The sequence below is a fragment of the Dicentrarchus labrax genome, unplaced genomic scaffold, assembly GCF_905237075.1.
Source record: "Dicentrarchus labrax unplaced genomic scaffold, dlabrax2021, whole genome shotgun sequence".
Taxonomy (NCBI): Eukaryota; Metazoa; Chordata; class Actinopteri; family Moronidae; genus Dicentrarchus; species Dicentrarchus labrax.
The window spans coordinates 73668-100000 of record NW_026136862.1 but is presented as its reverse complement, the minus strand read 5'-3'; the positions used below and the strand labels follow the sequence as shown (position 1 = coordinate 100000).

The following is a 26333-nucleotide window of genomic DNA, read 5'->3' as shown; positions in this document are numbered from 1 at the left end:
TCCATTTTTAAACAATGATTAAAATGATGATGATGATGATGATGATGATGATGACTTTAGACGTATGAAAGCTCTGAACATCCTGAAACAACTTCACTTCCATTATTCACTCAGGATGCAGCGTATGGGCCCACAGCAACGGCTCCAACAACTAATGAAACATTATCATTATAAATTATTTATTCGCTCTTTTGTGGCAGAGAAACAAATAAGTGTAGAAAGATCAGTGTTTCTGCCTCTATTGTTCTCCTCCTGCAGGATGTGAGACTGTCTGCTGCCTGAAGAAATAACCAACACAACATTTAACATCTATAACAGACATCGGCCCCGATCAGCCGACACATGGAAGCATCGCTGTTATCCACACACCCTGATGGACCTCTGCAGTTCGCTACCGGGCCACCAGGTCAGTGGATGATGAACATGGGACTGCACACCTCCACTCTCCAGGGACTCAAGGATCTAGGGCTGTACCCAACTGGATTTCATAGCCAACTAGTTGAATGTTTTTCTGATATCAAAGTATTGATTAGGATGTGTGTATGTGAACAGTGGCCTGTTGCTAACAGAAAGAGCAGTAATGATTTTGGTTAATTTTATTCCAACACAGTGTAACATCACAGTCTGGTTGTTCAACACTAATCCTGGCTGATCGATACGATGGATGATGGATAACGTTAACAGTTACTGACTAATAAACTGGCTACAAACTAGCTCCTCTTCCTCTCCTGTCGCTGCCTGAACCCGCCGGGTCTTCATCCACAGAGTCAGAGTCCTGGTCGGAGCCGCTGGACATCAGCCGGCCTCTGTCGACCATAAGGGGGGCAGCCCTAGACGGATCCCTGTTTGTGAACTTCAGCTCTGCATTCAACACCATCATCTCACCCAGCTGAACACCAACACTGCCGCGGTGCTCTGAGCGTCCAGGGTCAGTACAGCTAAAGGACAGCAAACCGACGCCAAAGAATGAGCGGCGACAAAAGCCGACTCCTCACATGGGCTGCGGGTATGAACAGAAGCAGCTCTATGGACGGTTGCTGTTAAAATATCACATTATCTGAGTGATCAGTGTTTTCTGAACATAATTTATTGTCTACCCCTTGTGAAAAAAACCTCAGTGGTGGCTACAGCCAATGCTACCAGAGGTGGTGGTACTTAATAAGAAGTAAGTGCTGGTACTGAGTACTGACCCATTTCAGGCACTGATTTTACCGTCACAGATTAGCTCCTAACTAATCACGGATGGATGCACATGCTACGTTCATGAACGTGAAATTCAAAATGTATTTCAAATAACATTTCAGAGGTCTCATAGTTTGTTTAATCATTCAGAAATTTGTAGTATTATGATAATATTTCATAAGATTCCCCCGTGTACCACTAGAGCACTGGTTCCCAACCTTTTCTATCAGTGAGTAAACTGACTGTATTTACTGTATATTTCATATTCTATTGATCAGTATCAATAACAGCCGAGAACAGCTGATAAACTGATCAACAGTGAACTCAATCACTGAAAGAAGTTTGATTATTTCCAGTGAATATTGATCAGAGATTATTGTATTCTTGTATTCTGTATTTTTATTTTTTTTTAACAATGAGATTTAATATTGTTCTGTTCTGACAGAGGCACTGTTTTCTGCTCTTTGTTTGAACTTCATTGCTGAGATAAAGGCCTTCTGTGTATCTTTTAAGTTTTCTTACGCCCCTTAAAATCAAGACCTTGCGACCCTGTGAAGCTTTGGCGACCCCTAGTGGGGGTCAGCCTGCATACCACATTCTGATAACCAGTGTTGTTCATAATCACCCACTATATTTATTTGGCTTTGCACTATTTGTCTAGTTTGCTACTTACAGAAACACCTGACTTGTATAAAGAGTTTTTATTAATGTTCTTGGTGCTTTTATTTATATATGTATAAAAACATAAGGACAGATGTGTACATAATGGTTTTCCTTGTTCTGGCGGTTGAAGTACAGAGGAAAGAATGTCAGAAATCATTACATCAATTATATTTTCTGCCAATTTAATCTTCCAACATGAAGGTCAAACCGCAATTCTATTCATCTACAGGCGCACAGAGGAAGGAAACACAGGACTGAACTCTGCCACCACAGAAGAAGACAGACAGAAATAAATAACGGCCACATATGGGAGGCGATTGGAGTCTGGCTGAACAACTGAATACTGTTTCATATGGTGTGTTTGATCTGGGCGAGAGACATCGACAGATGATGGATTATCACAGAGAGAGAGACACAGACAGATTCACAACTGAAAAATCTAATTTAAGGAGGCACTGCTGCTTCACTGCGTACGCTGGGTGGGAATGTGGAGGAAGCCAGTGAACCAGAACATGGTTCTATCAGACCACACTGGCCCACTGGGACGTCTCCCAGTGCTCAGTCCACTACTGGACTACAGGCACAAAGTCTTTTCAGTTCATGTTCTGATCCACATCAACCCCTCAGCCTTCAGTCAGGCCTGAGTGTTAACAGGGAGGGACATCCTCAGGTAACATGATGTGTTCAATCACACGTGTACAAACCCATGTTCCAGGTGCTCTGGAACAGTGTCATCCTGCTGTTAAGCGCTATATTGTGGCCACAGAGGATGAAATGATTGTTGCCGTAGTAACTAATAATCGTGGCTGTCATTGATCTCCAGCAGGTTTCATCCTCTGTGTTAACATCAACCCTCTCAGACGTTTCACTGCAAACATGTTTGATGAAGCACAAAGTCAAACTCCAAATATACCAACGTCCTCCAGACTGATTTACACAGGAGATTACAGAGAATACGCTCCCCCATGTTGATCTGATCATCACCAGATTACTGTCAGAGGACAAAGACGTTCTCCTCGTTTAACTGAAGGAACCGAACATTCCCATCGTTTAACTGAAGGAACCAAACGTTACCGACCGTTCACAGCGTTTAACTGAAGGAACCAAACGTTACCGACCGTTCACAGAGTTTAACTGAAGGAACCAAACGTTACCGACCGTTCACAGAGTTTAACTGAAGGAACCCAACGTTACCGACCGTTCACAGCGTTTAACTGAAGGAACCCAACGTTACCGACCGTTCACAGCGTTTAACTGAAGGAACCCAACGTTACCGACCGTTCACAGAGTTTAACTGTAGGAACCCAACGTTACCGACCGTTCACAGCGTTTAACTGAAGGAACCCAACCTTAACGACCGTTCACAGCGTTTAACTGAAGGAACCGAAAGTTACTGACCGTTTGCAGCGTTTAACTGAAGGAACCGAAGTTACCGACCGTTCGCAGCGTTTAACTGAAGGAACCAAACCTTAACAACCGTTCACAGCGTTTAACTGAAGGAACCCAACGTTACCGACCGTTCACAGCATTTAACTGAAGGAACTGAACATTCCCACCGTTTAACTGAAGGAACCTAGAGAACCCGTCAGCCTCATATTGATAACTGACTTTAAAAAAACATTTTAGAACTTAAATGGAGAAAATGTATTCCCCTATAAAGACCAATGAAAATGTGAGTGAAAACACTGGTAGTAACACTGGTAGTAATACTGGTAGTAATACTGGTAGTAACACTGGTAGTAATACTGGTAGTAGTAATAGAAGTAGTAGTATTGGTGGTGGTGAAATTCCTTGTATGTGACCTTTGACCTCCTCTCTGTGAGTTCAGTGTAGATGTTCAGCTATGTGAGGGACCACAGCACCACCTGGTGGACAAACTGACTCATTACAGCTCCTTACTGATATTTCTTACTGAAATGATGATCAGAGGAACAAGTACAGATTAATAAATTGATATTTGAACAATATCTGTGTTGCCTAAAAAAATTATTTAAGCTCTTTCTAACACAAACCTGGGACCCTGTTACAGTTTGACCGTCTGCTTTTACTGTTAGTGTAAGTATTTTATTTTGTTTTGTTTTCCTCAGTAGTAGTATTTTATCTGTGTACATGTGCAGTAGTAGTAGTAGTAGTAGTAGTAGGAGGAGGACTAGCTGTAGGACTAGCTGTAGTAGTAGCAGTAGTAGTAGGAGGACTAGCTGTAGGACTAGCTGTAGGACTAGCTGTAGTAGCAGTAGTATTTTACCTGTGTACATGTCCACCAGGGAGTCCCTGAGCTCCTTGCTGGGCGTCCATGTTGAAAGACTGGTCTCTACTGGACTCTCTGAACTGGATTCTCTGGAAACAGAAACAGTTTGACATCAGACACCAGCGCAGTCCAGAGACTGATCCTGGATCAGTTCATCAGGGTCCACAGCACACCTGGATCAGGTCTAACAGCAGAGTGACTCACAAGAACTGGTTGAACTGGTCCAGTTTCCAGTTGCACCACAGTGACTCACTTTAGAGTTCAGCTGAATCTGTTGAACTGAATCTGCACTCAGTCTATACATCACATCACATGACCTGCAGGTCCCGTGGTTCCTGCAGTTTATTGGCTGCTTAATCTACCACACTGTGACCCGTTACCCAGAATTCCTCTGTGCTCCTCAGAGTATCTACTGCAGGGTGTTTTACTAAAAGTCTGTCATGTAGAATCCATGTTTTACTGTTTAGTTGTTAAAAGGGGGGTCTTTAACTTTGATAGTACAAAATTAATACACATCACATGACCAGAGCATGAAATCCTGTTTGCCTTCTTCCACCAGCGACACTGAGAAGTTGAAATAGTGCTGTAATCCGTCGTTAACCTTTCACCGTTAACACCAGTTTAAATGTGAAAAAGGTATTTGTTGCCAGAAGTGACGAGACAACAACAACTTCTGACTTCATTTAAAACAGAGAAAACAACCAACAGCTGCTCTGATGAAACTGAATGAATTCAAAAGAATGGCATTTTTGGAGGCCACAACTCGCTCTGATCCTCATGAAACACGGCACACAGGTCGGCGGTGGCAAAAATGTACGTATTCTATGGGTCTCCCACATGGGCGGGGCAAAATGGCTCACCAGCGCCCCCTACAGAGCAGTGCCAACGGCCTGTTTCACCGATATGCATGAAAATCGGTACAGAAAACTCCTCTTGGACCCATACCGCAAACACAACAGGAAGTCCGCCATTTTTGATTTAGCAGCCATTTTTAGCACTTTGCACACATTTTAAATAACTTTAATTGAATTGATCGAGCATACACACAGCACACACCATTAATCTCTTCAGAGGGCGTGTTCGTGGTATAACGCCAAATCTCGATGTTTCACCCTGAAACAGGAAGTGTATCTTCACAAACTTCATGTCTGATAGTCCCGCCCTGAACACGTCTACACACCAATGCTATCATAAGACACTGAATTATAATGATCAATGAAATTAATTTGTACCTTTCTGATCAAGTTAGTGACGTCTGTGTCTTATAACAGATGTATTACGATGTTATTATAATCAGACATTCAAATAACTAATAATAATAATTATATTAACTGTGTAAACATTGGTTTATACTTTCCACTAAGTATACATTGGATTACAGGTAATGCTACTAATAGACACAGGTAATATCTCTGACTCGTAAAGATTAAAGGCAGATGAACTCGGACCTGTCTGACTCGTAAAGATTAAAGGCAGATGAACTCGGACCTGTCTGACTCGTAAAGACTAAAGGCAGATGAACTCGGACCTGTCTGACTCGCTGTAAAGACTAAAGGCAGATGAACTCGGACCTGTCTGACTCGCTGTAAAGACTATAAAAGAACACCGTCGACCCTGTAAAGATTAAAGGCAGATGAACTCGGACCTGTTAAACTAAAGGCATGAACTCCCTTCTGACTCGCTAAGACTAAAGGCAGATTAACTCGGACCTGTCTGACTCGCTGTAAAGATTAAAGGCAGATGAACTCGGACCTGTCTGACTCGTAAAGACTAAAGGCAGATGAACTCGGACCTGTCTGACTCGCTGTAAAGATTAAAGGCAGATGAACTCGGACCTGTCTGACTCGCTGTAAAGATTAAAGGCAGATGAACTCGGACCTGTCTGACTCGCTGTAAAGACTAAAGGCAGATGAACTCGGACCTGTCTGACTCGCTGTAAAGATTAAAGGCAGATGAACTCGGACCTGTCTGACTCGCTGTAAAGACTAAAGGCAGATGAACTCGGACCTGTCTGACTCGCTGTAAAGATTAAAGGCAGATGAACTCGGACCTGTCTGACTCTCTGTAAAGATTAAAGGCAGATGAACTCGGACCTGTCTGACTCGCTGTAAAGATTAAAGGCAGATGAACTCGGACCTGTCTGACTCGCTGTAAAGACTAAAGGCAGATGAACTCGGACCTGTCTGACTCTTAAAATTAAAGTTTCTCGGCCTGTCTGACTCTGTAAAGATTAAAGGCAGATGAACTCGGACCTGTCTGACTCGCTGTAAAGACTAAAGGCAGATGAACTCGGACCTGTCTGACTCGCTGTAAAGATTAAAGGCAGATGAACTCGGACCTGTCTGACTTGCTGCGCAGTTGTTGCTGCAGGTGGCTGATCTTCTTCTTCGCTCTCTGTAGAGCAAACTGAACGTCTTCTGCTCTGCTGGACGCCATCAACACATCTTCACCTCACGGAAAACACACCTGAGCGTCTCGATGACAACCAGCACACTCTACACCGCCTCGCAGCACTTCCAGGTCACACAGTTGGAGGACGGCCATGATTGGCCGACAGCCAGAGCCTCTGAACCATCAGCAGGTTAAATATTGATGAGCTCCTGGCTCAGGTGAGTCCGGTTCGGGTTTCAGAGCTCACAGACAGTTTATTAATCTGCTAACGGGACATTTTAGACTTTCACAGACAAACTTCAGAACAAAAATTATTTATTGAGTTGAAAATGCTGATAAAGGCCAGAGAGTCACTGTCAATATCATTGATCAGGATCAATATGTTGCTGAATTAGTTTACTTTTAAACATTTACACATTAAATCCTTTATAAACATAACAGTGACATCACTAATGATCCTCCACCCTGATTGGCTGACAGTTTAGTTTGACATAATAAACCTGATCAGACACATTTATTGATCATTTCTGTTTATTTATTATTGAACATTTGGAATCAATCAGATAATAAACTGTCATGTTTCCTGCGCCTCAGCGTCCTGCAGCAGTTTGTCCAGCAGGACGACATCCACTCGATGTTTCATCACAAACTGTCCATTCAAGTGGAAGACAGGTATGTCCCACCTGTACCTGTCTGACCACAACCTGTTCTCTGGAAGACTGATGTCCACCTGCTGCAAGACAAACTGTAGAGACAGACAGACAGTTAGTGAGACAGAGTGTCTCTCTTTCTACCTTCTGGGTGCAAACACTGCTGACCAGCAGGTGGCGCTCAGATAACAGTGCAGAGCAGTCTGTCTCACCCGGTGTTTGAGTGGCTCCAGCGCTTCTTTAGCTTCATCACACAGAGGACACGGATCCTAAACAGACACAGGTCGGTATGAGGGAGGTTCCTGGAGACTCATTTCACCGTCCATTAAATAAAACTTTAATTTAAACATTTCTCACAAGTTCCTCTGTTAGCTCTCCGCTTTATCCTGTTGCACACATTAGTTTGTTCCATGATCAGATCTTAAAGTCAGTTCATGTGTTCAGATCATTTTTATCTCCTAATTTAAAACTTACATATTTATACACATACAACATTTTACTGGCTCATAGGAATTTTTTTAACAGAGAAGAAAGTAAATAAACATTTTACTGGACAGGGTACTTCCTTCTGATATCAAAATAAAAGCATCTATAAAGGTTTCTTATATATTTACTGTAAATAATGTAAAGATACAGACAGACAGGAAGTGTGGAGGACAGACAGACAGATTAGATGACAGACAGACAGTTACCTTAGTGAACAGAGTGAGACAGGGTAAAGTGGGTAAAGTGTTGGTAGTAAACAGTCGGAGGAGCTGCAGAGCTGCAGGTCGACTCAGAGGAAACATTTGATCTGAGAAAAAACAAACACAAACAAACTGTTACTGACCTCGGCGCCGGCTGTCGGCCGACCAATCACAGAGCGGGACGGTGGCTGGAGACGAAACACCAGCTGCACTGTCTCGTGGGCGAGAGACTCCTGACGGCGCAGGATGTTAACATCAACGGCCTCCTAACGTTAGCTAGCTCACCTAGCGCCACTGAGACAGCTAACGTTCAGCTCACAACAAACGGCGTTGCTTTTGAGGGTTTGAGTGACATCTGATGGTTCTGAATTAGTCTTTCATCGGTTTGGAAGAACATGTAAAAATGATTTACGATATTTATGATGATCTGAAGAATGCGTAGAAAGTTCAGAGGACCCGGGATGCTTCCCTGAGGGACTCCACAGGTGATTGAGGACAGAAACAGAGATGTTAATGTTTTTTTAGGGGAACGTTTCAGCAGCTCCAGAGGGAGAAACAGCAGGTACGATGGGTGAACTGTCCCTTTAAGGTTTATTACTAGTTACATTAGTCAGAACTTGTATAGTTTCATTTCTAGTCTTCCGACCACTCAAAGTGCTTTTACACTACACACACATTCACCCTTTCACACACATTCACTCTTTCACACACATTCACCCTTTCACACACATTCACCCTTTCACACACATTCACCCTTTCACACACATTCACTCTTTCACACACATTCACCCTTTCACACACATTCACCCTTTCACACACATTCACACATTCACCCTTTCACACACATTCACTCTTTCACACACATTCACTCTTTCACACACATTCACCCTTTCACACACATTCACACATTCACCCTTTCACACACATTCACTCTTTCACACACATTCACCCTTTCACACACATTCACCCTTTCACACACATTCACACATTCACTCTTTCACACACATTCACCCTTTCACACACATTCACTCTTTCACACACATTCACTCTTTCACACACATTCACCCTTTCACACACATTCACTCTTTCACACACATTCACTCAGTGATGGCCCATCAAACAGAAACTAACATTCACTCACACTCACATGAATCTCGGGTATTTTGTGGAACAGATAAAGTTATAATTATTATAATGTACTGCAGGTTGTAACTAATGTAGATTAATTCTGTTTCTGTGAATTGTTGCAGGTTCATTGAACTATTGATTAATACGGTTTGTCCTCATGAACTGTGTGTGTGTGTGTGTGTGTGTGTGTGTGTGTGTGTGTGTGTGCAGTCTACTATGTATTATTATGGTCTGCTGTCCTCTGCTGGACAAACTCACTTTGGATTTCTGTCTGAATAATAATGTTTGTTAACACACACACACACACACAGACAGACACACACACACACACACACACACACACAGACAGACACACACAGACACACAGACAGACAGACAGACAGACAGACAGACAGACAGACAGACACACACACACACACACACACACACACAACACACACACACACACACACACACACACACACACACACACACACACACGGTTTAGTTCAGTTGAACACTCTGTTAGCTGTTAGCCTGTTAGCTGTTAGCCTGTTAGCTGTTAGCCTGTTAGCTAACCTGCAGAGTTACAGTAACGTTAACAACCGTGTCCGGTTCCCGCCAGTAAACTCACCGACTCCCGGTTCTGTCCCGGTTCTGTCCCGGTTCTGTCCCGGTTCTGTCCCGGTTCTGTTTCCGGTGTTTTAATTAAACTTTCTGTTAAAGTTTGAAGACACAAACACTCCACACTACTTCTTCTTCTTCTTCTTCTTCTTCTTCGTCTTCTTAATGGCGGGTAGTAACGAGCGTTTGCTGCCACCTCCCGAGCTGGAGGAAGAACTGCAGGAAAGAAATGTATTTATTATTATATCAATCATAACATTTATTTTAAAATTATAACACCAACTAAAATATCAATGTATTAAAAGAATTATAAACAATTTATAAATAAAATGTATATAGACTTATATAAAAAGAGAGGCTTTATATCTGAAGACTGCTCACACAGCAAAATGCAGAATTTCATAAATATTGTAAAAATGTCTTTTTTTAAACGTTTCATTTTAACAGCAGAATGTTTAATCCCAGCACAGCCATATAATACACAGAGTTTAGTTAGTTAGAGTTAGTTAGAGTGGCAGTTAATCCCATAATAATTATGGGATTGTTTCATTCCTCTCGTTCTTTTAAAATCGATGATGTTGAGTAGAAACTGTTTCTCCAGCTGCTCCCAGATGTTTTAAAGATGTATTTTAGAATACGGATTATATATACATATTCATTGATATGTTTAAAAAACATTAGTCTCAGATATTACTGTATATATCATTAGCTAACATCTAACTATCTATCTAATTTACATAAAGAGTTAGTTTGTTAAACTGAAAGTCACATATAGTCAAATCCTACATAAGCTACTGTTAGCAGAATGACAGCTTACTGGCTGCCAATCTATGAAATTAGTTTGGTTTTATAAAATTAAGAGACAGTTTATGGGATCAATAGTGTTTGTAAAGAAAACAACCTCATAAATGACCAAATAATAACATGATTGATTATTTTCAATGAAGGTTAACACTGATGTAATGTTATTTAATATAAAGTGTTTGTTCTTTAACATGTTCAGACATTATTTCTGTCGCTGTTCACAAATCTTCCTGTTGAAGCACCGAATCATAAACCAACCAATCACTAAAAATATTCTGCTGGTTCAGTTTTTGGTTTTCACTGAATGAAATAAAACTGAAACATTTTATTTATATTTGTTTATTTTCACACTTTAACAAACATTCAAACTGTGCAAATGAATCAAATGAGTCAGATGAATTCTGTCCACACTGAAAAACCCAAAAGCCACAGAGGAACTCACTGGGAATCTCTACTGGACTGTACTGGTCTCTACTGGACTGTACTGGTCTCTACCGGACTGTACTGGTCTCTACCGGACTGTACTGGTCTCTACCGGACTGTACTGGTCTGTAGTCAGATCCGAACTATCAATCCTTCTACAGTCACTTCTGGATCGTCTCTTATTTAAATAAATTCTTCAAGTTTTTCTCAGGTCAGTTTAACATCAGATCAGGTTATTTTGGACCTGTGACGTCAGTCTTCAGATAATCAGTCACGTTGATTTAAAACAGTACAACTATATTCCACTGAGACCTGTCTCACTGAAACCGGTCTCACTGCTGTGTTTGGCATCAATCATATAAACTGAAAACATTTGAAGTTAAAACCTCATTAGACCAATAATGTTGGTTAGATCAGATACTTTGGTTCGGACCGGGTCCTACAGGTCTCTGCTGGTTTGTACTGGTCTTCACTGGTTTTTGTGGGATCCTCTGTGGCCGTAGTGGATTTCCCAGCATGCCTTGGTAAACAGGTAATAAACAGGAAGTAAAGCTCGATGCACGGCATCAGTAATGAGCAACAACAATGTTCTCGTTGCGGCAGCCATGTTGGCTCTGAGTAATATCACCATGGAGATGGCATGGTAACACTGATCCATTCACACACACACAGTTCTGGAGTCCATCAGCCAATCAGAGGAGGACCCGCCCTACGGTTTCTGTAAAGTTCACTCTGATTGGCTGCTTCCTGTCTGACTCTTCTTCTACTGTCAGCACTCTCAGATAGACGAGCCTCCTCCATTGTAACTGATCCTTCCCATCATCCTTTGCTCTTCCGTGGCGTGGACAGGTGAGCTGATCTCAGACCAGCAAGGTCAGAGGTCAGAGGGGTTGCGACGTCACGGGTCAGGAAGGTCAGAGGTATCCACGGTAACCTGCCGATCAAACCAAACAACACAGCTATTGATTAGTTTATAAACCAAAAAGACCCCAGACCTCTGCAACTAGTCCTTAGACCCTGTGCAACTAGTCCCCAAACCTCTGCAACTAGTCCTCAGACCATGTGCAACTAGTCCCCAAACCTCTGCAACTAGTCCTCAGACCCTGTGCAACTAGTACCCAAACCTCTGCAACTAGTCCTCAGACCCTGTGCAACTAGTCCCCAAACCTCTGCAACTAGTCCTCAGACCCTGTGCAACTAGTCCCCAAACCTCTGCAACTAGTCCTCAGACCCTCTGCAACTAGTCCCCAAACCTCTGCAACTAGTCCTCAGACCCTGTGCAACTAGTCCCCAAACCTCAGCAACTAGTCCCCAAACCTCAGCAACTAGTCCCCAGACCTCTGCAACTAGTCCCCAGACCTCTGAAACTAGTCCCCAGACCTCTGAAACTAGTCCCGAGACCTCTGCAACTAGTCCCCAAACCTCTGCAACTAGTCCCCAAACCTCTGCAACTAGTCCTCAGACCCTGTGCAACTAGTCCTCAAACCTCTGCAACTAGTCCCCAAACCTCTGCAACTAGTCCCCAGACCCTGTGCAACTAGTCCCCAAACCTCAGCAACTAGTCCTCAGACCCTCTGCAACTAGTCCCCAAACCTCTGCAACTAGTCCTCAGACCTCTGCAACTAGTCCCCAGACCTCTGCAACTAGTCCCCAGACCTACGTCTTATAAATTGAGTTTGAAAGTCCCTATGGTCCATTACTTTAGACAAAAGTTTCTTCCTAATGACTGTAATGTGATGAAAAGCAGAAGAATGGGAGCAGCAAGAGGAACAGTAGTAGCAGGTGATGTGTACTAACCTTGATGAAGATGGTGTCGTCTTTGATGTAGCTGCCAGTCTCCAGGACGCTTTGAGACACAAAAAGAGGACAGCCGGAGGCGATGTTCATCTCTGCTGCAGGACGTCTGAAGCTGCTGCTGTTTGGATCAGGCTTAAACGCATCACCCAAGTGTTTCCTCGATGGACCCTGGTCCATCAGCATCAGAGTCACCTGACAGACAGGCCGAGAGAGATACGGGTCATTAGCATCATACAGAAAGTCAGAAATACAGAATATTTAATGTATTCGATCAGTAACCTGCACTGTAGTAGTGGCGCTACAAGTAGCAGCATTACTAGTTTAAATACATGTCTCAGTAGTGGGCTGGTCGTGTCACTGTTGTATATCTTTACAGTAGTGTAGTGCTTTCATTGATCAATTGATCAAATAGTGTCCACACAAGCTACATTTTCCTAAACATATCTGAAGCACGCAGCAGTGCTTTCTGCTGGGGTCTGAAATAAAACTGCTAAGGATCAGTAAGTGACGCCACCGCCATACAGAGTCGACAGAAGCACTTCGGTATGACGGTGCTGTCACATCCCAATCCTACGACCTCTCGCAAACAGCACACACAACACACTGCACTTTCCAAGTAGCTTGCCCAACACTGATAAAGCGCCAGTAAACCAGTCAGGTCCAGGGCAGCGGGTCAGCGTACTAGACCTTTATCAGTAGGCAACCAGTTAGCAAAGTAGGCAGTAAACCAGACAGTAAACGGTCAGTACCTTCTGTTTGAAGGGCCAGGGCAGCAAGGCGTCATACTCGCCCCTCATCACCACAAAAAACAGCGACAGGTGTGTCCCTTTGCCCATGCCATCTCCGTTCAGGTAGACACGGGCACACATCTTGTACCCGAAGTACCCGGTGTAGAATGGTTGTGAATAAAGCGACAGTGTCTTCGCCGCTACTGCTTCCTGTTTCCGTCTCTTGTAGTCACGAATCTTCCAGATCAGAGTTCCATTATAACTTGCTGTCTCCAGCACCTGGAATCGCAGATCCATGTCGGCTAATCGGATGTCGTGGACACTCAGCATGTCGTCGTGTCGATTCAGCTGAGTCTCCAGGGATGCTGTGGAGAGTTAATTATTTTTGAATTAGTAATCTAATGTGTGCAAGTTCCCCGACATACAGTAGTCCCCTGACCTCTGAGCTAGCCACAGACCTCTGCAACTAGTCCCCAGACATCTGAAGATAGACCCTAGACCTTAGTTACTAGTCCCCAGACCTCTGCAATTGGTCCCTAGTGTGTCTGCGTTCTCACCCAGAGTGTGTGTTGTGGATCCGGTCCCGCTGCGTCCCCCTTGTTCCAGAGCATTGAGTCTAGTTCGGACGTTCTCCATCGTTCCTCTTAGATTCTCCACCTCGTCTCGGAGTACACGGAGAGAACGAAGCTCCAGCTCTACTTCCAGGAGCTTCTCTGAGTGAGTGCTCATTAGTTTCTATGGAAGAGAGAGATGAATGGCACTCTGTCACTGCACACCTTCACTCTTTATCTATAAACACTGTGAGTCAGGGCTTTTGTCTTGGATTCAGATGTATATTTTAGCAGTCACATTGAATCAAATACATGATCCATGTTGTAGAATCAGTGTATTAGTATTACCTGCATGGTGGCCAGTTTCTGCTCCATCTGTCGGTTCTTCTCTCTCAGCTCATCGTTTTGGTTCTCCAGTTCAGACAGACGACTGTTAAGAGCAGGTAGCACCTTATACCTTTCTAACAGCTCACCTTTAACATCCTCCACCTGAAAGTATAAAACAAAGATCAATTTAGGTAGACTCAAACATCAGACCTGCTGTTATGGTTACCTCTGATCGGTCGGTTTATGGTTACCTTGTTCTCTAACGTGGAACTTCTGTTAGCCATCATTCTCAGGTGTTCAGCAGCGAAGGTGGACTCATGTTGCCTCATGTCCTGATTCAAACCCTGAATCACAAAGAAACACAGTTCACACAGTGAAAACATTAACGCAGTATATAAAGTACATACAGTACACACTGGTACATTCATACTAAGAATTAGAAACAGACGTAGTAGTAGAGGTAGGCGATGAGGAGTTACCTTGAAGGTGCAGCCATAGCGGTGGAACTGACAGCTCACCTGAGCTTTGGGGCAGTCGTGTTGATGACTGGACAGCTGAAATACAAACCAATCAATCATCAATACTTGCTGCTGCTGTGAACACACTGACACAGAGATAAACTAAACCACAGTCTGACTAGATGGCAGAAGATAAACTGGATCAGTACCTCACTGCGGGGCAGGGAGGAGAAGGAGCAATGGTTTGGACACGACACTGGGAATGCTGGACAAACCGTCTCTTTGTGTTTCTGAAAACAGACGGAAACTCTATCTATCATCATATCGAGTGCAGAATTAGAAAAAGAGGAAGCACAGTGAATTCACAGAAAAACAAGGCTGACAAAACTTTCTTGCGCTCCATTGCTTCCTCGTTGTTAATAGTTAAGAAGCGGTGCAGGAACCACAGGAGAAAACTGATTAAGTGTCCAGTCAATCCTTTTCCCTCTAAAACTTCCAAGTCTTCTTAAATTGATTCTCTGTCTCTTGGACAGCAAAGACCCCCATTCTGCAGCAACCAGTCCCCTGACCTCTACAACTAGGCAACTAGTCTCTAGATCTCTGGATCTAGTCTACATGCTGGTCGCTTAGTAGTGATATTAGCAATGATGTCATGAGATACCTGCAGGTCGGTCATGGGCATCTTGGTCATGCAGAACTCGCAGCTGGTCTCTCTGTGTTTACATTTCCAGCTCAGGTGGTCGGGAATCTCTTTCCTCATCATTCGCTCTTTACATTTACCCAACGGACAGGGAACCTCGAAGAACGGACACACATTCAGGTGGTCCTACAGACAGACAAACAGGTGAGAGACAGAGAGTTTTGCTGATATCATTTATACTGGTCATCATCTTTACGTTCATTGTTTCTAGAATGAGATGTGAATATATAGGATTTATATAGGACATGTTTTTCTCACAGGTATCTGCTGCAGACTCATCTGCTCCTGACAGCCGTTAGCTTCACTGCGACAGTAGACCTTCAGCGCCATGATCTCCCGATGGCAGCAAACGTCTCTGAAGATCTGAAGCACAAACACAGGAGCTTCAGTAACTGATCAATAATCTGATCATTAATAACATGACATAATCTCTGCTGTGATGTCACTTCCTGCCCACCTTGTCTTTGAATAGAGGCTCCCTGTCAGCTGGACATACCGGGTTTGGATGACTGTAGGAGGAGAGAGGACGCAAAGTTACTCAATCAAGGACAAACAGGAAGACGGCTTGCTGGTCAGAGCATGAACTTCAACCTCCACCTGCTACATTACGTTAAATTCATTTCACAACTGCATTCATACAACGGAGGGGCAAGAGCTCGATATCCTCCATATCAGCTGGGATGTATCCAATAACTAAAGGCATGGTCAGTGCTACAACTACAAGTGCTTAGAGTTAAGAAAGATTATGTTTTATTTTTCCAGGGAACATGAGAAAGTGCTAGCAGAGAGATGCAGTGTGTACCGCTGGGTATTGAACTATCAACAAATGGCATGGAACCAAATTTCGATACCTAAGGAGCTGTCTGACGTTACACGCACGAAAAGCACTGCATTACACACAGCACTAGCTAGTAAGTGCGGCTAACCTGTATTTGCTCGTCGGTTAGAGCATTTACCGCATCGTCCACTGGGACGGAAGCCCCGGCACAACCTCTCCTCGCCACCGCGAGGATGGCTAACCTGGAGCTGAGGCGGAGAGCATTTCTAACGGTGTTGCTTACAGACGGACAGTAAACAGAGAGAAATACACCTGAAGCTAGGGTAAGCAGGTCTTTAGCACAGAGAGAGTTTCCCAGTACCACAAATGTTGGTTATCGTGGCTCCAAATCGGACCTATTGGGAAGAAAAGTGTGGACCAGGAGGACCCCTTTTCCACCAAACTAGTTCTGGTTCTTGAACAAGTTCCACCCAGGATTCAACAACAGGCAACCATTAATAATCTTCTTATTAGGAATAAACCTGCCCATTGGGTCGGCCTCTGCTGCTTAACTTTTGTCGTAATGGCAGTACTGGGAGAGCCTGATATTTTCTGAGGTGGTACACGCTGTAAAAGGTTTGAGGTCTGGGTTATAACCAATCCAGTCCTTTTTATCAGTTTAAATATCTTTAAAGTGGACAGCACGAAACTGGTCTCTGATCCCTCCAAAGAGACCCTCTCATGATCCATGCACTGATCCATGTTGATATCATTTTTCCAAGAGAATCGATTGGTCAGCAGGCAGTAGTTTGGTAGTGTGCTGGATGTAGAAGTGAACCAGCATCGTAGACCTTACCGTCACAGTACCATAAAGCCTTTCAGGTGGAATTATTATTTAAGGTGAAAGGCGGCGTAGCACACACCTGGAAACCACTTCCTGTCTCACCTGAGGATGTCGTGGATGCAGGTCTGACAGAAGCGGTGTCCACACTCGGTTTGGCGGGGCTGACACAGGACCAGCCTGCAGGCCTCGCAGCAGTATTTGGCTTCTGGAGTTTCTACAAAGAGATCTCTGAATCCCCCGTGCAGAGGCAGGAACCCTGCAGGGACACCTGAGCACAGAGACACACCTGAGTTCAGTCAGTCAGCAATACAGTCAGAGCTGATCACAGCAGCATCTAGTGGTCATCTGAGGAACAGCACCGAGGAGGCTGCTGATTGGACCTCGAAGCTAATCAACTTTAACCTATGAGGTTGTTTACCTTGTGAAGCGGAGGGGTCGCTCGGAGGCCAGGGATTGGGTGGGCGGTGAGAGGGCGGTGTGATGGGTGGGACCACTGCGAGGGGCGTGGCCAGGGAGGGCGCCGCCTGCTGGAGGGGAATCTGCACCTCCCTCCCGTCAGCACTCCTCCCCGCTGACATGACCTGGGGGGGGGGGGCAGTTAATGTTGGTGAGCGTGGGCTACACTATAAAACAATCTGTACGTTTATGGAGTTTTTCCTGTTTATTTGACAGATTCCTTCTGTATTTTTTAAATATATGGAGATATATATATGGATTATACATTATAATATAATCATAAAATTATTGCTTATTTAAAGAAAATGAAAATGTATTTGCAAATCTATAATTTTTTTATTTAATAGATTACCTGTAAAATTCAAGTTTAATACTGTTAATACATTTGACATCAACAGTAAAAAGTATTACTTATGTAATTTTAGTGGATTAGTTAGTTAACTGACAGATATCTTGTATAATTATGGAAGTTGAATAAATGTTGTTTATCAGTGTAAACACCAATAATTACTGTAATTTCACAGACAATCACCTTTATTACTGTTCTATAACTTTTGGGTGCTCCAGCGACTAGAATGTTACAGGAATATTACAGGAATGTTAAAGGAATATTACAGGAATGTTACAGGAATGTTACAGGAATGTTACAGGAATATTACAGGAATGTTACAGGAATGTTACAGGAATATTACAGGAATGTTACACGGTTTAGTTTAGTTGGTTATATAATAAAATAATAATGGGTGAGTTGAGTCAGAAGCTGATTGTAGGTTTAATTAATAATTAATCTTCTGGAGAAATTGATTAAAATGCTTCCACCAGACTTCCTGTTTACAGAACTTCAGCGAGCATGTTAATGACCTTCAGAACACAAAGAGATGTGACCTTTGACCTTCAACCTGACCACAGAATCAGCTGTTTTACACACACACACACACACACACACACACACACACACACACACACACACACACACACACACACACACACACCTTCCTGTCGGTGCTCAGCTGTGGGGATGCTAGGGGCTTTTCCATTGACTGCATCATTAACTCACTTCCAGTATGACATCATCACAGACTGTAAACTCTGACTCTGATTTCCAAACTTCAAAATAAAAGACCTGAAGATTCACTGAACTCTATGACCAGTATATGGAGATATTTATGAATGAGAATCAGTTAGCAGGTTAATAAACAACCACAAACAATAATAAACACTGTGTTTACACTGAACTGTAGTCTGTCTGTCTGTCTGATTACAGCAGACACAGAAACTGACAGCTGGCAGCAGCTCAGGGGCTTTCCTCTCAACTCACTGTAATGTTTGTGTTCAGTCCGACCAGCAGAGGGCGCTGCAACCACCAGCAGAGAAACTGCTCTCACTGCCTCTCAGGTCACACACGGTCACATGCTTTTATTCTGAAAATCTCCTGACCCCTCCTCCTGCCTGTCTTATTATTATTATTATAAATGATTATTATTTGTATTATCATGATTATTACTGTTATTATTGTTGTAATATTATATTGTTATATTATTATTATTGTTATTATTATTGTCGTAATATTATATTTGTTATATTATTATTATTATTATTATTATTAATGTTATTAGTATTGTTGTTGTTGTTATTATTACTGTTATTATTATTGTTATTATTACTATAACTACTATTATAATGATGTAACATCTGTTGGGTGCAAACAAACATTTTTTCTTGAATCTGGAGAAAAACATTATTTGTCAATCAATACATATTGATTTACATATTGATTTACATATTGATTTACATATTAAACTCGGGCATGTTGTGATTTTTGATAATATTTGAATGAACATTTTAACAATAAAAACAAAAGTGAAAGAAGCAAACAAACTCCTGACAGAAACTGAGCATTAATAAGAACAAAGAATAAAAGTGGATTCTGGTGGACGGAGTCTGTCTGTCTGTCTGCCTGTCTGTCTGTCTGTCTGTGTGGAAAGCCCCTGTCTGTCAGTCAGGAACTTCTGCCCTGTACTTTCAGTCAGAGTGAAACTCCACCTGAAGCAGCTTTCATTTCAGCTCGGACATTTGGACATTTGGACATTTGGGGAAGAATCGTGGCAGGGAGTTCGAGGTGGGCGTGGTCACATATTCTGAGTGTCCTGGCTGTTTATGATGACACATCTCCTCCAGAAGGGATTTCATCAGCATATTTTAACCGATTAAAAAAAATACTGATTAACTAAGGGCCTGTCCTCACAAATACGCGGCCTCACCCAATACGACGTCGTTTCCAGAAATATCTGCGTCCACACGGATTCACTGAAAACGACCCAAAACGCTGTAGTACATATGCCAGGCCTGTATGTGGCCCTGTAGTAGCCCGCCATTGTTGTTGTTGTTATGACACGTCTAGTGGCTAATCCGTTATCGCCGTCCAGACGACTCTCTGGCGTTTTCAGATTTTCCCACTCTGGGACCCGTTTTCACACCCCCTCCGCTGTATCCGTCTGGACGCAAGGCCGATACGATAAAGTATTTATCCGGATTCGAGAAAAACGTATTCATGAGGACAGGCCCTAATTCAGTTGTTCCCAACCTGAGGGTCGGGACCCCCACTAGGGGTCGCGAGGCCTTCTTGACTTTAAGGTGTGTAAGGAAATGGAAAGCGTATACAGAGCAGGGCTTTATCTCAGTGGGCTTCACTTATGTAACGAAATGTAAACGTCTGATAGAACAATGAGACGGATTGTTAAAATGATAACAATACAGAATTTCTTTTATGTTAATATTGTTGTATTAATACTAATTATATTATATACAATCTTCAGTTACTAATATTACTATATTCAAATATACGGTCAAATATTCCCACAATGCAATATAAACTTGTGTTCTGTGTCTCTAAATCTACATCGAGAGCTCAAATCAAGAAGTCCTCGGGACCTCCTGTGGAGCTCAGGCGACCCCTAGTGGGGGTCCCGACCCTCAGGTTGGAGCTCCTTCCTCAGGGGATGGATGGGGTTTCTGCTTTATCTTTATACAAATAAAGTTTGATTGATTGAACATTGGTCACCCTACAGACCCCACCTGTGACATCAGAGCTGTGACAGCGGGATAATGCCCGACGAGGTGTCCATAATCAGGAATTAATGGACTTAATTCCTGATTATGGACACCTCGAAGGGCATTATCCCGCTTATACCGTGGTCACTTGCCAAAGAAAAGAAATCAAGATCATTAATTTATATTTTCATGCGTTTTACAATCAAAATATAAAGTTTTTCACAACCATAATTTAGCTTCCCTGGTAACGCCTGAGGCTTTGAGTAATACCTGGAACAATCATTACTCTCCCGTAAGGTTCTTATGCAACGGAAACGTTGTTCACTCCTCCAGTAAATAGGACGGACCTTAGATACGACTTGGCAACGGGAGATATTGTAGTCCGCTCAGCTATGAGCCAGAGAACTAACGTTATGCTAGCAAGATTCAAAGTCAATAACACTGCGTTCGGTTGACAAACAGTAAATATAATCTGACAGTATGTTTAACAACAAGACTAGCTCGCTAACCAGCCATGTCATTGTCCGTGTGTAACGTTACTGTGGTCGCAGCCTGAAGCCGCGAGCTGAACAGCGAACGGGTTGTGATACAAAGGATCAGTTCAGAGGGGAAGTGTTCTTGTTGCAGCGTCAGTGTTACAGTTCAAAGAAATGTTGAAGTCACTCGTTGTTGTTAGTTTGTTGTGGTGTTGCAATAAATTGTAAACGGAGGCTTTGACTGCGTTCCCGTTGCTATGGTTACTCATTTTAGAGACAGGCCGATACGCCAGCTAGCACTTTCATTTAGAACGGTGAACACACAATTAGACTGGAACTACTTAGTAAGTGTCCATATATCAGAGATTAATGGACACCCTGCAGCCAATCAGAGGATTCCCCCAGACCATGGTATAATATTAGACATTATTAGTTATATATCATTAGATATTATTATCTTCTTCTTGTTGTTGTTGTTGTTGTTGTTGTTGTTAGGGAGGTATGGTAGTATGATAGATCATGGAATTACATCAGCTCATAATGATAATAATGATCATTTATAATAATATATTAATATAATAATAATTTATGTTCAGTGACAGGAAGTAGAAGGAGCAGGTAGGAAGTAGAGCAGGAAGTAGAAGGAGCAGGTAGGAAGTAGAGCAGGAAGTAGAAGGAGCAGGTAGGAAGTAGAGCAGGAAGTAGAAGGAGCAGGTAGGAAGTAGAAGGAGCAGGTAGGAAGTAGAACAGGAAGTAGAAGGAGCAGGTAGGAAGTAGAAGGAGCAGGTAGGAAGTAGAACAGGAAGTAGAAGGAGCAGGTAGGAAGTAGAGCAGGAAGTAGAAGGAGCAGGTAGTCTGTGCTGATGGGACCCTATTACAGGTTTTTATTAGTGCTGCATAATTCATCTTATCTATTCATTAATCAATCAATCAATTAATATATGGATGAAATATATAGTGTGACATGAAATGAAGAATATCCCAGCAGTATTTAATAATGCTGACTCATACAATGTCACTGATATAAAACTAATCATTAACATTGATCCTGAATCATATCTCTCAAAACAATCTCAATATGACGTTTTAATCAATCAAATAAAATCAATCGACTCAACATCTGATCAATAACATTTAAACATAAAAAGACTCTGAAAATGTTTCTATCAGTTTACTGAATTTATAGTCTCACTCCAATATTGATCCTGTTGATCAGAATACACTGTATCTTTATGGATGATATTGATCAGAATACACTGTATCTTTATGGATGATATTGATCAGTATACACTGTATCTTTATGGATGATATTGATCAGAATACACTGTATCTTTATGGATGATATTGATCAAAAAAACTGTATCTTTATGGATATATTGATCAGTATACACTGCATCTTTATTGATTATTGATCAGTATACACTGTATTTTTTTTTACTTTATGGATGATATTGATCAGTATACACTGCATCTTTATTGATTATTGATCAGTATACACTTATGTATCTTTATGGATGATATTGATCAGAATACACTGTATCTTTATTGATGATATTGATCAGTATACACTGTATCTTTATTGATCATATTGATCAGTATACACTGCATCTTTATTGATTATTGATCAGTATACACTGTATCTTTATGGATGATATTGATCAGTATACACTGCATCTTTATTGATTATTGATCAGTATACACTGTATCGTTATGGATGATATTGATCAGTATACACTGTCTTTATGGATGATATTGATCAGTATACACTGTATCTTTATGGATGATATTGATCAGAATACACTGTATCTTTATGGATGATATTGATCAGAATACACTGTATCTTTATGGATCATATTGATCAGTATACACTGCATCTTTATTGATTATTGATCAGTATACACTGTATCTTTATGGATGATATTGATCAGTATACACTGTATCTTTATGGATTATTGATCAGTATACACTGTATCTTTATGGATGACATTGATCAGTATACACTGCATCTTTATTGCTTATTGATCAGTATACACTGTATCTTTATGGATGATATTGATCAGTATACACTGTCTTTATGGATGATATTGATCAGTATACACTGCATCTTTATTGATTATTGATCAGTATACACTGTATCTTTATGGATGATATTGATCAGTATACACTGTATCTTTATGGATGATATTGATCAGTATACACTGTATCTGTATGGATGATATTGATCAGTATACACTGTATCTTTATGGATGATATTGATCAGTATACACTGTATCTTTATAGATGATATTGATCCTGTATTGACAGTCAGACTGTGGACATATGACGGCCTTTAGCTCGTGTTTCTAGAGTTACGTGTTGTTACGAACACGTTAGGAATTGTTAAAATGTGATATTTCTTAAAGGGAGTTTGGTGCAGGGAGCTTTTAGTTGGATTCAAACTGCTGATATGGATCATTGTTAACGTTTAGTCTCCACTACAGAAACACTAGCTAACTGCTGAAGGCTGATCAGGTTGATTGATGCTTTAATAATGGGAGTATTGATTACTGATCAGGCTTCAGGTCTTTGAATGTGTGCTGCAGTGTGATTGATGATTCCAATAATATTGATTATTAAGAATAATGAAAACGTCAGCTAGCGAGACACCAACATTGATTATTAGAACCAATCAGAAACCTATAGCTCAAACAATCAATCAACAGAAAGTGATCAGCAGCTATTCCGATCAATGATTTAACATTTACTGTCTGCAGATTGTGTGACGTTTTATTGTGAAAGGACTTCCTATTTATGTGTTATCAGAAGTTATCAAACTGATTGATCAAGAAAATGATCCACTGATCAGATTATTGATATTTTTATTGATATTATTATTGACATGTACAGCTCCTACTGTGTTTATTGCTTCATACTTATAATAGAAACATATAGAAATACGATCAATATAAAGAGACATTAAATCAGTAATCAATCATTTCAATAATCAATCCATCATTTCAGAAAAGAAAGGGTAAATCTGTGCGAGGATCAATATTTGTGTATTTTATATCACAGTGGACGGCACTCGACATTTCTCTCCATAAAGATCAATAAATCAATATAAATCACCAATAAATACATAATCAATTCATCTGTTTATGTTCACAACGAGAAAAACAATATGATCGATTGTTGTTTCTCTTTGATTTATTGATTCTGATCGATCAGGTTTCATCTATCGCTTAATCACTGGTTCTATGAAACAGAAGAACTGATCTGGAAGCAATCGATGACTTATTGATTAATACTGATATATTGATAGTGTCAACATCTGTTTACATCTTATTCAGAAATAATAATACTAATAATAATATTTGTGTAGTTTTACTTACTGTTTAAGTATTTGTACACAGATGATTAGACCGTTATAGATATTATTGATTAGTTATCAATAATTTAAGGAGTCTGTCACTCTGAGTTTGATTATTCGGGTCTGTTTCTGGGAGCTTTCACATTTCCCGGATTCATTGTTCAATTATCGATTATTTTCTGATCACTTACTGATGATCGATCCTGTATTGATTATGCTCTCTGTCGGTTTGAATCACTGAACTCAGCTTGGATGTAAACACACTGATGCTAACAGGCGGTTAGCATCTTTAGCTTCTTGTTTCTCGGCTGTTTGTTCAATAAAGATTATTTTAATTTAAACACACACACACACACACACACACACACACACACACACAGCTAGCTGTAGCATCAGGGAGCTAACACACACACACACACACACACACAGACACAGATAACATGTTCTCCAGCTGCTGTCAGTAGAACCTCCTCTGGTTCCACTGAGGTTCTACTGGTTCTGCTGGTTCTACTGACTCACATGAATCTCCTCCGCAGGCCACAGCGCAGCTCGGCTCAGCAGCTCTTCGGTTTCGGCGCTCTCTCTCCGGGATTCAAACCGTCAACCTGCCGCTGCCTCGGAACCTCCGGGCCTCAGGCGGACTCCTCATGGTCCGGGTACGGGTTCGGGGTTCTGCGGGCAGTCCAGGTTCTGTCGGTGCTGAGAGGGAGACAGAGAGTCACTGGGATCCAGTTCAGAGATCCAGCGGGGAGGACTGGGCTGATCACACTGGAAACCCCCTCCGCTGCTTCCGCCCAGGAAATCCCCCAGCTGCCCGGAGACAGAGCGCCACAGCCGGCCACTGGGGGCGCTGTTCACCGGAGACACAGAGCGCCACAGCCGGCCACTGGGGGCGCTGTTCACCGGAGAGATAGAGCGCCACAGCCGGCCACTGGGGGCGCTGTTCACCGGAGACACAGAGCGCCACAGCCGGCCACTGGGGGCGCTGTTCACCGGAGAGACAGAGAGCCACAGCCGGCCACTGGGGGCGCTGTTCACCGGAGAGACAGAGAGCCACAGCCGGCCACTGGGGGCGCTGTTCACCGGAGACACGAGCCCACAGCCGGCCACTGGGGGCGCTGTTCACCGGAGAGATAGAGAGCCACAGCCGGCCACTGGGGGCGCTGTTCACCGGAGAGACTACCACTCTCATAGAGTTCTATTCAGAGACTAATGTAATACAAACAATATGTATCATATTTTATTATAATACAAACATAATATACTGGAATATAAAATAATAAAATATTATATATTATGTGATATATTGGAATATAAAATAATAAAATATTATATATTATGTGATATATTGGAATATAAAATAATAAAATATTATATATTATGTGATATATTGGAATATAAAATAATAAAAAATTATATATTATGTAATATATTGGAATATAAAATAATAAAATATTATATATTATGTGATATATTGGAATATAAAATAATAAAATATTATATATTATGTAATATATTGGAATATAAAATAATAAAAAATGATATATAATGTTATGTAATGTAATATAATAATAAGGGAGGGGTGTGATGGGGGGGTTGTTCTGCTTTGTTGGCTGCCTCAATGTTCTTGCTCTATTTCTGGAAAAGTGATAAAAACTTTTTTTTCTTTTTAATTTCAATTTTCCTGATTAAAGTTACTTAGGTTTTTTTTTTTTATAAAATCTGTAAAACTTCAAACAATCAGATCATTCACTGATGAGATGAAAAATTCAATGAACTGTTGGTTTGGTTCAGCCCTCATACAGCTGTCAATTCAAGTCCACTACAGTCCAGTACAGTCCAGAGCAGTACAGATTGTGGACTCCTGAGCCCGGCACCAGACCTCCCTCTGACATCCTTTGTAAGAACGCAGGTCCTGTTTCCTGTTTGTGTAAAATGACCTCAGAATAAGTCCGCCTTCTGCTACCTGCTAAACATTAGCATGTTAGCATGTTGATGTTAGCATAACGACTCAGATATCGAAGGAAACTTTAATTAACAGTCAAATATAAAAGATAAAGA

At 41.7% G+C, this 26333-nt stretch overlaps 2 protein-coding genes across 54 annotated transcripts in view; both read right to left on the bottom strand.

Annotated features, from left to right (window-relative positions):
• mipol1 (mirror-image polydactyly 1) overlaps positions 1-9730 on the bottom strand; it is a 55867-nt gene extending 46137 nt beyond the window's left edge. For 16 of the 19 annotated variants that reach the window (XM_051394585.1, XM_051394592.1, XM_051394587.1 and 13 more), the window contains exons 1-2: positions 9562-9730; positions 4091-4182 (exon numbers count right to left, since the gene is read on the bottom strand). In XM_051394585.1, the coding sequence (XP_051250545.1) occupies positions 4091-4100 (10 nt within the window). In that variant the 5' untranslated portion in view covers positions 4101-4182; positions 9562-9730. The remainder of the gene's footprint in view (positions 1-4090; positions 4183-9561) is intronic. The other 3 variants (XM_051394599.1, XM_051394602.1, XM_051394605.1) reach the window with 1 other exon arrangement.
• A 948-nt stretch (positions 9731-10678) lies between these two features.
• traf3 (TNF receptor-associated factor 3) lies at positions 10679-24941 on the bottom strand. Of its 35 annotated transcripts, none has more exons than XM_051394556.1 (17): positions 24792-24941; positions 17359-17521; positions 17043-17208; positions 15797-15848; positions 15598-15702; positions 15301-15465; positions 14849-14929; positions 14661-14735; positions 14433-14525; positions 14203-14343; positions 13861-14038; positions 13325-13668; positions 12350-12767; positions 12201-12264; positions 11989-12074; positions 11860-11924; positions 10679-11816 (listed from the first exon to the last, which is right to left on the bottom strand). In XM_051394556.1, exons 2-13 carry the CDS (start codon positions 17516-17518, stop codon positions 12498-12500), a joined length of 1830 nt encoding a protein of 609 aa, XP_051250516.1. In that variant the 5' UTR covers positions 17519-17521; positions 24792-24941; the 3' UTR covers positions 10679-11816; positions 11860-11924; positions 11989-12074; positions 12201-12264; positions 12350-12497. The 35 variants fall into 35 exon arrangements, with proteins under 35 accessions (XP_051250516.1, XP_051250522.1, XP_051250508.1 ...); XM_051394562.1 differs by having other exon boundaries at positions 11989-12095; positions 12222-12264; XM_051394548.1 differs by having other exon boundaries at positions 11989-12137; positions 12180-12328; positions 12372-12767.
• Between the last annotated feature and the right edge of the window lie 1392 nt (positions 24942-26333).